Source organism: Vicugna pacos, chromosome X, assembly GCF_048564905.1.
Source record: "Vicugna pacos chromosome X, VicPac4, whole genome shotgun sequence".
Classification (NCBI taxonomy): Eukaryota; Metazoa; Chordata; class Mammalia; order Artiodactyla; family Camelidae; genus Vicugna; species Vicugna pacos.
The window spans coordinates 9,726,654-9,741,168 of NC_133023.1; the positions used below are offsets into that span (position 1 = coordinate 9,726,654).

At 38.9% G+C, this 14,515-nt stretch overlaps 2 protein-coding genes across 11 annotated transcripts in view; one reads left to right on the plus strand and one right to left on the minus strand.

The window, feature by feature from the left end:
* The window catches only part of OFD1 (OFD1 centriole and centriolar satellite protein), a 69,334-nt gene that overhangs the window by 54,016 nt on the left and 803 nt on the right, over positions 1-14,515 (plus strand). For 6 of the 8 annotated variants that reach the window (XM_072956376.1, XM_072956377.1, XM_072956375.1 and 3 more), the window contains one exon: positions 1-140. The exons of the other annotated variants lie outside the window; for them this stretch is intronic. In XM_072956376.1, the coding sequence (XP_072812477.1) occupies positions 1-43 (43 nt within the window). In that variant the 3' untranslated portion in view covers positions 44-140. Of the gene's footprint in view, positions 141-14,515 lie in introns of those variants that run through there. 8 annotated transcript variants of the gene reach the window in all.
* GPM6B (glycoprotein M6B) overlaps positions 12,035-14,515 on the minus strand; it is a 138,489-nt gene continuing 136,008 nt past the window's right edge. For all 3 annotated transcript variants that reach the window (XM_072956381.1, XM_072956380.1, XM_072956378.1), the window contains one exon: positions 12,035-14,127. In XM_072956381.1, the coding sequence (XP_072812482.1) occupies positions 13,978-14,127 (150 nt within the window). In that variant the 3' untranslated portion in view covers positions 12,035-13,977. The remainder of the gene's footprint in view (positions 14,128-14,515) is intronic.

A 14,515-nucleotide genomic window follows, 5' to 3' on the forward strand; every position in this document is an offset into this window, starting at 1 on the left:
TTTCACAGGTTTTTCTCAGGAGGAACCAGATGACTTCTGGTAACCATGTTTGCTACCCAGCTTCGTACACAGATAAAGTAACTAAAGGCCTGTGAGTTCTCTGTAATAAGACAAAATTCTCAATAAAAATTCACTTGCAATCCAGTGTGATTTTTTTTTCCATAACTGTAGTTGGTGCTATAGTGTGTAAGTGAAAAATAATCTATTCACGTGACACCTGTACAGAGTTCTCATTCTTAGGCCTTCCATTACGCTAGAAAGAGCTGCTATTTTTTTTTCCCCATTTTTGTCTTAGGTTATATTTACTTGAAAACAGATCTTATGGGTCAAGCTCTAGGCCTGCAGTTTTGGAAGTTTCAGCAGTGTTCCTTCCTCTGCAGGGTTGGGCGACCACCGGTCAAACAAGAGGCCGTCTTCCCCAGCGCTCTCCTGATAGTCCCTGAAAATCAAGACATAGGTTTTTCTATCTTAGGTTCTAGAAATAGTGTGATGCCACCTCTGGTCTTTACTTTTGACATCTTTTTCTTGAAAATCAATACAAACCTTTCCTAGATGGTGATGAAAAAAAAGGTAATATTTATTGAGTGCTTGCTCTGTGCCAGGTAAAATTTAATTTGTACACTCAGTCCAGTGTCTTGAATGTGGGAGCATCTTGGAAAAGGTCTGTAATCACCCTGCCAGTGTAGTCATCAAAAAGCGCAGAGAACTGCTCTGAAGGTTGTGTATATACACCACATCTTCTTTATTCATTGCTTTGATGGACACTGAGGCTGTCTCTGTGTCTTGGCTATTGTGAATAATGTTGCAGTGAACATAGCGGTGCAGACCTCTCTTCTAGATCATGGTTTCACTTACTTTTTTGTATATGTATTTTTATTGAAGTATAGTCAGTTTACAGTGTTGTGTCAGTTTCTGGTGTACAGCATAACGCTGCAGTCATACGTGAATGTACATATATGCGTTTTCATACTCTCTTTCTCCATAGGTTACCACAAGATATTGAATATAGTTCCCTGTGGTATACAGTATGAACTTATTTATCTATTTTATATATATATATTATTTAGTATCTACAAATCTGGAATTCCCAATTTATCCCTTCCCATCCCCTTCCCCCACTGGTAACTATAAGTTTGTTTTCTATGTCTGTGGGTCACTTTCTGTTTTGTAAATAAGTTTGTCCTTTTCTTTCTCTTTCTGACTTACTTCACTTAGAATGACAATCTCTAGGTCCATCTATGCTGCTGCAAATGGCATTATTTTATTTTTTATGTTTGAGTAGTATTCCTTTATATAAATATAGCATAGCTTTATCCAGTCATCTGTCGATGGACATTTAGGTTGTTTCCATGTCTTGGCTATTGTAAATGGTGCTGCTCTGAACATTGGGGTGCAGGTGTCTCTTTAAATTAAGGTTCCCTCTGGATATATGCCCAGGAGTGGAATTGCTGGATCATAGGGTAAGCCTATTTTTAGTCTTTTGAGGAATCTCCATACTGTTTTCTATAACGGCTGCACCAAACTGCACTCCCACCAGCAGTGTAGGGGGAGCTCCCTTTTCTCCACAGCCCCTCCAGCATCTATCGTTCATGGACTTTTGAATGATGGCCATTCTGACTGACGTGAGGTGATACCTCATTGTACTTTTGATTTGCAATTCTCTGATAATTAGTGGTATTGAGCATTTTTTCACGTACCTATCGGCCATTTGTATGTCTTCATTGGAAAATTGCCGGTTTAGGTCTTCTGCCCATTTTTGGATTGGGTTGTTTGGTTTTTTGTTATCAAGTTGTACAGGCTGTTTATATATTCTGAAAATTAATCCCTTGTCAGTGACATCATTTGCAAATATTTTCTCCCATTCTGTAGATTAACTTTTCATTTTGTTGATTATTTCCTTTCCTGTGCAGAAGCATTTTAATTTGATTTACTTGGGGGTTTTTTGTTAATTTTTAAATTTAGCTTGCTTATTTTTGCTATTGGTGTCAAAAAAAATTACTGTCAAGACCAATGTCAAGGAATTTACTCCCTGTTTTATTCTGTGCATTTTATGGTTTTAGGTGTTATGTTCAAGGGTTTAATCTATTTTGAGTTGATTTTTGTGTATGGTGTAAGATAGGGGTCAAGTTTCATTCTTTAGCATGTGCCTGTCCAATTTTCCCAACACCACTTAATTGACGAGACTATTCTTTCCCCATTGTATATTCTTGGCTCCTTTGTTGGAAATTAATTGACCATGTAGGCATGGGTTTATTTCTGGACTCTCCATTCTGTTAACATTGATCTGTGTGTCTGTGTTTATGCCACTACCATACTATTTTTATTACTGTAGCTTTGTAATACAGCTTAAAGTCAGGAAGTATCATACTTCCAACTATGGTTTTTCTTTTCTTTTTTTTTTTAAATTGAAATATAGTCAGTTTATAATGTTTTGTCAATTTCTGGTGTACAGCATAGTAGTTCAGTCATGCATATATACATGTATTCATTCAACTATGTTTTTTCTTAAAATCACTTTAGCTACATGGGGTTTTATTTATTTGACTTTCTGGTTCCATACAGATTTTAGGATTATTTTTTATACTTTTGTGAAAAATGCCTTTTGAATTTTGATGGAGATTGCATTGAATCTGTAGATTGCTTTGGAAAGAATTGACATTTTAATAGTATTCTTCCAATCTATGAGCATGGAATATCTTTACATTTATGTGTGTCTTCAATTTCTTTCATTGTTGTCTTTCAGTTTTCAGTGTACAGATCTTTCTTCTCCCTGGTTAAATTTATTTCTAAGTATTCTTTTTGATGCAATCTAAGCGGTATATTTTAATTTTTCTTTCTGATAGTTCATCGTTAATGTTGATTGCTTAAGTGCTCTGGCTAAGTCTTCAAGTACTAAGTTGAATATAAGTGGCAAGAGTACACAGCCTTGTCCTATTCCTGATGTTAGAGGAAAAGCTTTCAGCTTCTCACTGTTGAGTATGATGTTAGCTGTGGGCTTGTCATATGTGGCCTTTCTTGTGTTGAAGCACATTCCTTCTATACCCAGTTTGTTGAGAGTTTTTATCATGAGAGGATCTTGAATGGTGTCAAATGCTTATTCATCTAATGTGGCAATCATGTTATTTTTATCCTTCATTTTGTGAATGTGGTATCTCACATTGATTTGCCAGTGTTTTTTTTTTTTAAATGGAAGTATAGTCAGTTACAGTGTGTCAGTGTCTGGTGTACAGCACAATGCCCCAGTCATGCATGTACATACATATATTTGTTTTCATATTCTTTTTCATTAAAGGTTATTATAAGATATTGAACATAGTTCCCTATGCTATAGAAAAACTTTAAAAAAATATTTTTATAGTTGCTAACATTTGTAAATCTCAAACTCTCAACTTTATCCCTTCCCACCCCCTTTCCCTTGTAACCATAAGATTGTTTACTATGTCTGTGAATCTGTTTCTGTTTTGTAGATGAGCTCATAATGTTCTTTTTTTTAAGATTCCACATATGAGTGATATCGTATGATTTTTTTTTCTCTTTCTGGCTTACTTCACTTAGAATGACATTTTCCAGGTACATCCATGTTGCTGCAAATGGCATTATTTTATTCTTTTTTATGGCTGAGTAGTATTCCATTGTATAAATATACCACAACTTCTTTATCCAGTCATCTGTCAGTGGACATTTAGGTTGCTTCCATGTCTTGGCTATTGTATATAGTGCTGCTATGAACAGTGGGGTGCATGTATCTATCTAATTAGAGTTCTCTCCAGATATATGCCCAGAATTGGGATTGCTGGATCATACGTTAAGTCTGTTTTTAGTTTTTTGAGGAATCTCCATACAGTTTTCAATAACGGCTGCACCAAACTACATTCCCACCAGCATTGTAGGAGGGTTCCCTTTTTTCCACAGCCTCTCCAGCATTTATTGTTCATCAACTTTTGAATGATGGCCGTTCTGACTGGTGTGAGGAGATACCTCATTGTAGTTTTCATTTGCATTTCTCTAATAATTAGCGGTATTGAACATTTTTTCATGTGCCTATTAACCATTTGTATGTCTTCTTTGGAGAATTGCCTGTTTAGGTGTTCTGTCCATTTTTGGATTGGGTTGTTTGTTTTTATGTTAAGTTGTGTGAACTGTTTATATATTCTGGAAATTGATCCCTTGTCCGTCACATCATTTGCAAATGTTTTCTCCCATTCTGTAGATGGTTGTTTTATTTTACTTATGGTTTCCTTTGCTGTTGATTTGCCAATGTTGAAGCATACCTGCATCACTGGACAAAATCTCATTTGATCATGATGTGTGATCTTTCTAAGGTACTGTTGAAATCTGTTTGCTCATGTCTTGTTGAGGGTTTTTGTATCTCTGTTCATCAAGCTTATTGGCCTGTAATTTTCTTATAGTGTCCTTCTCTAATTTGTGTATTGGGTTGATGCTAGCCTTGTAAGATGAGTTTGGAAGTATTCCCTCCTCTTCTCTCTTTTTTAGAGGATGTTGAGAAGAACTGGAGTTAACCGTTTAAATATTTAATAGAATTCACCAGTGAAGCCACTTGGTCTTTTTTTGTTGGGAGATTTTTCATTACTGATTCAATCTCCTTACTAGTAATTTGTACCTCCAAATGTTCTATTTCTTCATGATTCAGTTTTGGAAGGTTGTATGTTTCTAGGAGTGTATCCATTTCTGCTAAGTTGTCCAGTATTTGGCATGTAATTCTTCACCAAAGCCTCATGATCCTGTGTATTTGTGTGATATCAGCTGTAATGTCTCTTTTTTTCATTTCTACTTTTGAGTACTCTTTTTTCCTTGGTTAATGTAGCTAAAGTCTTGTCAGTTTTGTTTCTTATTTTAAAAAACCAGCTTAGTTTCATTGGTCTTTTCTATTGTCTTTTTTAGACTCAACTTTCTTTACACTCTGATCTGTATTTTCTTCCCATTACTAACTTTGGGCTTCGTTATTTCTCTAGTTCCTTGAGGTGTAAGCTTAGGTTGTGTATTTAAGATCTTTCTAGTTTCTTATTGTAGGCAGTTACTGCTCTAAACTGTGCTATTAGAATTGTTTTTGCTGCATCCCATAAGTTTTGGTATGTTGTTTCCATGTTCATTTGACTCAAGATGTTTATTGATTTATCTTGCTTTCCTCTTTGACCGATTTGTTCAGGAGCATGTTGTTTAATCTTCATGTATTTGTGAAATTTCCAGTTTTCTTCCTGTAATTCATTTTTAGTTTCATACCATTGTAGTTGGAAAAGACGCTTGATACGAATTCAGTCTTAAATTTAAGACTTGTTTTGTGGTGTAACAAATGATGTATCCTGGAGAATGTTCCATGTGTGCTTGAGAAGACTGTGTATTCTCCTGTTGGATGGAATGTTCCATAAATGTCTATTAAGTCCATCTGATTCCAAAGAGTTGAAGTCCAATATTTCCTTAGTGATTTTAATGTCTGTATTATCTGTCCACTGTTGAAAGTGGGGTATTGAAGCCCTCTATTGTTCTTGTATTGCCATCTCCCTTCAGATTTGTTAATATTTACTTTATATTCTTTGGTGTTCTTATGTTGAGTGTGTAAATATTTACAAATGTTATATCCTTTTGGTGAGCTGACCTCTTTATAATTACACAATGGCCTTCTTTGTCTGTTGTTACCGCCTTTGACTTAAAGTCTACTTTGTGTGATAGAGGTATAGCTACCTCTGCTTTCTTTTGGCTTCTATTTGCATGGAATGTTTTTCCCCTCCCCTTACTTTCAGTCTGGTGTGTCCCTTAAGCTACAGTGAGCCTCTTGTTGGCAGCATATTTATGGGTCTTGTTTTTATCCATTGAGCCATTTTATATCTGTTGATCTGAGCGTTGAGTCAGATCAACTTTACACTAAAAGTTCCTGTGGCTAGCTATGGACTTCTTGCCATTTTATTGTTTTCTGGCTGTTTTGTAGTTCCTTTGCTGTTTCCTCTCCTGCTCTCTTGCTTTGTGATTCGATTATCTTCTTCAGTGTTATGCTTAGATTTATCTATCTTTTGTGTATCTACTATAGTTTTTCACTTTGTGGTTACCTTGGGAATTACATAAAATATATTTATAACAGTATTTTATGCTGATAACAAGTTAACGTTGAACATGTACAAAAGCTCAGTGTTCACATATTTTCCCCACATTTTGTTTCTGATGTAACAATTTATATCTTTTTATGTCATGTATCCATTAATGAATTATTATATAGTTATTTTTAATCCTTTTGTCTTTTAACCTTTATTGTAGAGTTACAAGTGATGTACTCAGCACTATTACAACATTAGAGTTATGTTTTTTAAAAGACTTTATTCTTTTAGAGCAGTTTCAGGGTCACAACAGAGTTGAGCAGAAAATACCGAGTTCCCACATAGCCCTCCCCACCCACACATATATACTCCCGTACCCTCAACATCCCTCATCAGTATAGCATATTTGGTACAGTTGATGAACCCACATGGACACATTATTATCAACCAAAGTCCATAGTTTACATTAGGGCTCACTCTCGATGTTGTTCATTCTGTGGGCTTTGACAAATGCATAATGGCATGTAGCCACCACTGTAGTATCATACAGAATAATTTCATTGCCCTAAAAATCCCTTGTGCTCCATGTATTCATTCCTCCCTCCCTGCCTCTCCCCAAACCCCTGGAAACCATGATCTTTTTTATTATTTCTGTAGCTGTGCCTTTTCCAGAATATCATTTGGTTGGAATCATACAGTTTGTAATCTTTTCAGACTGGCTTCTTTCATTTAGTAATATGTCTTCTAAGTTTCTTCCATGTCTTTCATGGCTTGATAGATCTTTTTTTTTTTTTTACTGCACATATATTTTTTAACTTACATATATGTACTGTTCATTGTTTCTAAAAACATTTAGACCTTTAGCTTTTTAAACTTACATAGTTGTCAAAGGAATAAAGCCAAGTACAAAATAAGAATTAACTCAAAAAGATACAGACACCCAGCTATTAACAGCAACATCATTTATAATTGCCAGGATATGGAAGCATCCTAAGTGCACATCAATAGTTGAATAGACAATGGAGATGCAGTGTATATATGTGTGTGTGTGTGTGTGTGTGTAATGGAATACAACTCACCCATAAAAAGGAAGGCTATTTTGCCATTTGCGGCCCTACATTCACTTTTTTTTTTTCCCAACTTCTAAAACTGGAATTTTATAACCAGCAGAGACATTTCCATTATATCAAAAACAAAATACCTAGAAATAAACTTAACCAAGGAGGTTACCTATACTCTGAAAACCAAAATGACACAAAGAAATGGAGAGCTTTCTTGTGCTCTTGGATTGGAAGAATCAACACCTATCAAAATGGCCACACTGCCCAAAGCAATCCACAGATCCAATGCAACCCCAATCAAAATACTTGCGACATTCCTCACAGAGCTAGAACAAATAATTCCAAAATTTATAAGGAACCACAAAAGACCCCCAATAGCCAAAGCAATCTTTTGTAGGTCTCTCTCTCTCTCTCTTTTCTTTTTTTCTCTTTCTTTTTGTTCTCTTCTCTTACGGTTTGATGACTGGAGAAGATCCTTTAACATTTGTTGTAAAGCTGGTTTGGTGGCGCTGAAATCTTTTAGCTTTTGTTTATCTCTGAAGCTTTTGATTTCTCAATCAAGTCTGAATGAGAGCCTTGCTGGATAGAGTGTTCTTGGTTGTAAGTTTCTCTCTTGCATCACTTTAAATATATCCATGCCACTCCCTTCTGGCCTGTAGAGTTTGTGCTGAAAACTCAGCTGATAACCTTATGGGAGTTCCCTTGTATGTTATTCGTTGCTTTTCTCTAGCTAGTTTTAATGTTTTCTCCTTATCCTTAATTTTTGTCATTATGATGACTATGTGCCTTGGTGTGTTCCTCTTTGGGTTGATTCTGTGTGGTACTCTCTGTGCTTCCAGGACTTGGGTGAGTTTCCTTTCCCAAGTTGGACAAGTTTCTGGTTATTATCTCTCCCAAAATTTTCTCAGGTCCTTTCTCTCTCTCTTCTCTTTCTGGGATCCCTATCATGCGAATATTAGAGCACTAACATTAGAGTATTTTTAACTGTATATTGACCTTTACCAGTGAGTGTTATTCTTTGATATGTTGTCCTGTTATCAATTAGCATCCTTTCATCCTTCACTTGTGAAGGACAGCTTTGGCAGGTACAGAATCCTTGGTTGGCAGTGTTTCAGGAGTTTGAGTATGTCATGCCACTCTTTTGGCCTGCACGGCTTCCTCTGATAGTCTTATGGGGGTTCCCTTGTACAAGTTTTTCTCTTGGTGTTTTTCAGATTCTTTCCTTGTCTTTAGCTTTTGACAATTAAAAATTAATGTGTCTCACTGTGTCTCTTTGGATTCATCTTTTCTGAAATTCTCTGGACTTCCTGGATCTGGATGTTTCTTTCCCTGTCTGAGGGAAATTTTCAGCCATTATTTCTTTCAATAAACTTTCTGACCCTTTTCTTGTCTCCTTCATAGACCTTTATGATGTATATACTGGTTCACCTGATGATGACGTCTCAGTCCCTTAAATTGTCTTTGCTGTTTTTCTTTTTGCTCTTCTGGATAAATGTCATTGGCCTGTCTTCAAGTTTGCTTGGCCTCTCACTAAATCTAGTATGCTGTTGAACCCCTCCATTGAAGTTTTCATTTATTGTATTTTACAGTTCTGTGATTTGTTTGATACTTTCAGATATTTTCTTTGTTGAGATTCTCACTTTGTTCATGCATTGTCCTGACCTTGATGAGCATCTATATGACTGTTCCTTTCAACTCTCAGGTAAGTCACTTATTTCCATTTCATTAAGGTCTATTTCTAGAGTTTTTCCTTGTTTGTTTGTGTGGAACATTATGCATTGTTTCTTCATTTCCTTGCCTCCGTGTTGGTTTCTGTGTATTAGATAATACAGCCACCTGTGCCAGTGCTGACAGAGTGGTCTCATGCAGGAGATGAACTTTGTCAGTCAGCCCAGTCCAAGCTTCTGGTTGCTTAAACCTTTGGGATTGTCCAGGCTGCCTGCTTTGTTCTGGGTGCTTCTCAGTAGTTGAGGGTGTGTGAAGACTGGTCAGCGTCCCAGTGGGGAGGATGACAGTCAGCACCTAGGTGCAGGCTGACTGGAAGCTGAACCCTCAGATGGCAGCCGGGAAAGGTGTCGTTGGGCCCCTTCCTGGGATAGACTGGGAGATCGGGGTTTTCCCTGCTCCCTCTGCTCTTGGCCTGGGTGTACAGCTGCAGGGGGCGCTCCTGTGCCTGTTAAGAACTGCTTTTGGCTGCAGTCCTGTAGGACTTGTGAATGCAAGCCCTCTGGGCCATCAGAGCCAGCCTGGGGACCTGCCCTTTGGGTGGCAGCTGCCGCAGCTGGAGCACAGATGTGTGTACAAGCTCCTTCCTGGGAGATGCTGGTGATCTGGAGCGGGCTCTAGGGAGCAGGCAGAGGAGGTATCCAGTGGATTCCTTGGTCTCTGGGGAGGAAGGCAGGCAGCCCCTAGATGTGCGCTACATCAGAAGCCTGACTCTCAGGCAGCAGCATTTATGTACACAAGTGGACCCTTTCCCGGGAAAAGACTAGGAGCTGGTGGGTCCTTTAGAGCTCGGGAGGAACTGTTACAGTCCTGGGGGTTTCTCAGACACAAGTCGTGTTGGCTTTGAGCTAGGTGTTTGGAGGATCCATTCCTCAGGTGGAAGTCTTAAAAGTTGGGGTGCTAGACGTGGGGTCCAAACCCTTTGCACTTCGGGGGGAACTGTGGAGCTGGGAGTGCCCACCTGGCCGGATGGGCTGTGCCGGAGGTGGGGTTTATGGTGAGAGCGCGTCTCGGCCTTTCCTGCCTGTTTCGGGGCGGGGGGGTTCATGTTTGCTGGCTGTGGAAGAGTAGCTCACCTAGTGTTTTGACTGTTTTCAGAAAAATACACTCCCTGTGCAGTGGTGTATTCAGTGTGTCCATGGGAGGAGGGGGAGTTCGGGAGCCCCCTACGCCCCGTCATCGCCCTAATCCCTCAGATAACGTCTTACCGCTTTCTAGTACTGCTGAGATCCCCCTCGCCCTGTGCTCTCTCGCAGCCCTTGTCTGAATAAGGTGCTGTGTGCTTCAGGTTCTCTAGCTTGGGGTTTGGTTCTTCATAGTGTTTTTTTTTTGTGAGTCAGCTTAAATTCTAAGCAGTTTTTTGGATATTCCATATCAGGGTAGAGTCTGTTTCCAGAGAAGTCCTGTCTTCTTTCGCGTAGCACTCCAGGGGCCACGTCACCTGGACCGCCCGGGAACACAGGCTGCGAGTGCAGGGCTCCCCCGGGCTCGCCGCTCCTGCGTCCGCAGGCCCCCCGACCGCGGCGGCTGCCGTCTTCCCCAGGCAGGTGCAGCCCGGTTCAGTGTCAAAACGGGAGGGTTGAGGGGCAGTTTGGAAAAACAGTCTTTTTTTGCCAAACCTGACTTACCTCTGTGTGTATTTTTCTTTCCTCAAAACTTGATGTGGTTTGATTCATCCTAATACTCATTTTGAAAAAAGTTACCCAAAGTCTAATTTTTCACAAACACCCAGGGACAAATTAGCCCTGCATTAGCTAGCGAAAGAGGCCACCATTTAGGAAAAGATACTAATAACACGGTGGATTGAGTCTTTTTAAAATCTTGTAATACAGACAGACCTTGTTTCATTGTGTTTCGCTTGACTGCACATCACAGATACTATGTTTTTAATAAATAAGCAGGTTTGTGGCAACCTTACATCAAGCAAGTCTGTTGGCGCCATTTTCCCAACAGCATTTGCTCACTTGGTTTCTCTGAATCTCATTTTGGTAATTTTCACAATATTTCAAATCCTCCACTAGCAAAAAGCTGATGACGCACTGAAGACGAAGATGATGGTTAACATTTTCAGCAATGAAGTATCTTTTAATCAAGGTATGTACAACTTTTTTAGACATACTGTTGCACACTTGAATAGATTATGATTGAAACATAACTTTTATATGCACTGGGAAACCAAAACCATTCATGTGACTCTTGATTGTAATATTCACCGTATTGCAGCAGTCTGGAATGGAACCCGCCGTATCTCTGGGGTTTGCCAGGATTATGAGTCTAATAGCACTAAAAAGCTCTAAAAGGATCTGTTCCAAAAGTTTTAGTGTGGAGTCTTTGGTCCGCACTTTTTAATGGACTTAAAGTATTGTTTGGTGGTTTTAAAATGAATAGGTCCTGCCCCTGTACTTTTGACTTCTGTTTCATTTCTTTAAAATCGTTTCACAAGATATAACGAGAGAAGTGGAAAAAATCTGTGCCTCACCCTCTAGAGGTTCCAGTATTTTGTGGCAGGATCACTGTCAATAACTAAGATAGTGTGTGTGATCTTAGGTACGTTAAGAAGTAACAGCCCGAAAACGTGATGTAAACAGAAGGTATTAAGTAGTGTGACAGTCGGCATACGAGCTGGGTCCTGACAGTTCTGCTGAGCGTGAACGAAGGGTCACAACCAGAAATGTCCCTGCGTCAATAGTGACACAAAAGGTGGTGCTTCCTAAGGGCAGGTGTAGAAAATCCAAATGTCTACTCATGTGAACAGATCAGTAGTTTGGGTATAAAATGCGATCCCATGTAACACATCGAGCTCTGCTGCCTTGCTGCGTAACTCCGATCTACAGCGCTCCTTCTGTAGGCTTTCCCAGCCTGGGTTTGTAAAACAGCCAATGGAACATGGCTCTTGATGAAGGTTCTTCATTGTTTCCGCTTCCCCCAAACTTAAAGCTTTGTGTCAAGGTTTTGTGTTAATCCCCTAAGTTTGAAGCTAGTGAGAGAAATGATATCCTAAAGTGTTACTGGCACTTTATGTGAAATCCAGCCCAGTGGGTTATGGTATTTTCTCAGAATGCTCTTGCTTAGAAAACCATGGAGCAGTTACTTAGAAAGTTGATTTCCATACAAATGGGAGTCTTTATGCATGCTGTTTAAAAATGACACCATACTGAGGACAGAGAAAGAGTATTTATGTATGGTAAAAAGGCAAGTGAATGAAGCTGTAATTTTATTTCATTTCTCTTAATACATCCACAACAATTTCCACCTAAATAGATCTTTAAAATAAGCATACACAAGTATTGACTATTATCTACAAATATTTATTGTAACACTTGAATAGAACTACAGGAAGCCCTTGGCACTGATAGAAAATATTGATTCACTGTTAGGTTACAAAAATTTGTACATAGCAAAATTTAATGCTCTTTACATAAAAAATATTAGACTACTTAAACAAAACTTTCAAAAAGTCCTGGTAAGAGCTACCAGAATTAGAAAAGTAAAGTTAGGCTTTAGACACTGCCTCTTCTAGAACACTGGACTCTAACAGCACCTCCACTGCTGGAAAAAAGATTTAAGTCTGTCATGCAACAGGGAAACAAAACACCAAGCTAGTCTGGAACAACTGTTCTACACAGGAGAGAGCTGCTCCCAATTAAAACACAAAAGTTGTCAAGATCCAAATAGGCATTTTTAGGCATTAACAACAACGAAAAGAATCCAAGTTGAATATTATACTTGATGTTCAATTTCAATAGCATCTGATAAAGGTATGCTTCCTTTCATTGTAACACACTTCTGCACATGAATATGTTTTAAAATCCAGGAAACAGCCAAACCACAAGTTAATTCTTAACATGAATATACATAGTTACCCCTATAGTATGCAGCCCCTTATAAAAAGCACTGATGCACCCAACGGTTATATGGATCATTTCATAAAGAACAACACAAAGTTTACCACCACTAACACCCAACGCCTACAGTCACTTCATGTTCTGCAACACAATGATTTAGAAGGCAAGTCTTCTTTGAAGATGGCTTAAACTCAAGCAGGTTTGTTTGTTTGTTTTTTGTTTTGTTTTGTGTTTTTGCTGAACACTGAACTTTATCATTTCCGGAAAGTAAGATTTAGATAAGAAAAAGTGAAGTAAATACCAACCCTCATGTAAATTACTTAGGTATTCAAGTCTATAAAAGTAGAAGGTCTGTGGCCTGTTTGTAATTAGGTTTTCGATAGTTGGTACGAAAGTGTAAACTCACTATTCAGACCACGTAAAAATGGTTTAGAGTGGCGGTCATTTTAATAAGGTAACACTTTTTCATTAAGAAAAACATTTGTGGAACAAAATTCTATGAAGGATTTGGGGTCTCTTATTTATAACGTAAGTTCTTAGAAAGTTAAAGCAAATACTCATTAAGGCAGAGCTGACATTTCTCAAGAAGAATGATGCCAACTGGTCACTGTACTCAAATGAAATCAAGTTTATGAAATTGATTCTGGAAAGACTTGTCAGTCGGCATCCAGCTTCGTCCACGGTAGGTGTGGCAGAATTATTAGAGTAGACTCGTTATAGAATTCTTGGGAAGAATAGTTTTGATTGGACCAGGAAATTATATGTCCTGCACTTGGGAGAAAATCAGCTAATTTTTTTTTTAAAAAGGTCAATTGTAAGATTTGCATTATCTTGGTGACAGTTTAATAAATGTCAGCGGTCAGAAGTGGAACTTCACATCAATTCCATTTTATTCCCTGTTTAGGTATATTTATTTGAGGAGTGATGGCATACCTGAATTTATGGGCGCATCACAGCCCCGATCAAGGAGTATGCCTCACTCCCTTTGTCCATCTTAGTCAGATTGCTCTAGTAAAGAATGTGAACATGCCACAAATTTCAGAAGGATAAACCATCGTTTTGGCAAAGTGTTGCCTTTTAAAATGGCCAACGGAAAACCTCCGCTATCTGTTCCAAAGCAAAAGATTTACCTACTGGAAGATTTTCCTAGAAATACATCCCAGCAGCTTGAGATAGACAGTGACGTGTTTGGACTTGCACATGAGTTTGTTTGGTGGGGTACACATCTGTACTGCAGACCAGCTGTCTGATGATTTGTCAGAGCTGTGAATTCGTCGGCTGAGACCCTCTGGCAAACATTTATGTGTAAGAATTGAGTTGTTCTTTTGACCGAGACTGGATATCTTGAAGTTCCTGCTCTTCCTTTGCTTTGATATCCTGGTAAGCCTGCATTTTGCTTGCATCCTTTAAGTAAGCCCAGTTAGAAGACAGTATCATGAGGAAGTGGATCTGGAAAAGAAGGGTGAGCATGATGGCTAGTGAGCACGTGAGAAGCGGGGCCGGCTGCGAGGCAGGTTAGACGCGCTGCGCTGTCGGGGGGGACGGTTACTCGGGTTAATACTCACTCTGCTCGGCGGCGCCGGGCGCGGACAGCAAGCGCGGCTAGGACGCTTCGTATTAAAAGGCTGAAGGAGCGTTAGTACACAAACATAATGAACTCGGAAGAAAACGGCCAAAGTTACTGTTAAGAAAAGGCAAAACTGCAATACGAGAGGGTGCTTTCCACCGTTCTGGGAGTGGCTCTCCAGACTCATGCAGAAGTTCAGAAACACGCTGTGGGGTTATTTTAAAACAAGTGTCGTGCAAAGCTCTTTCCTGTCTGTGGCTTTAAAAACCA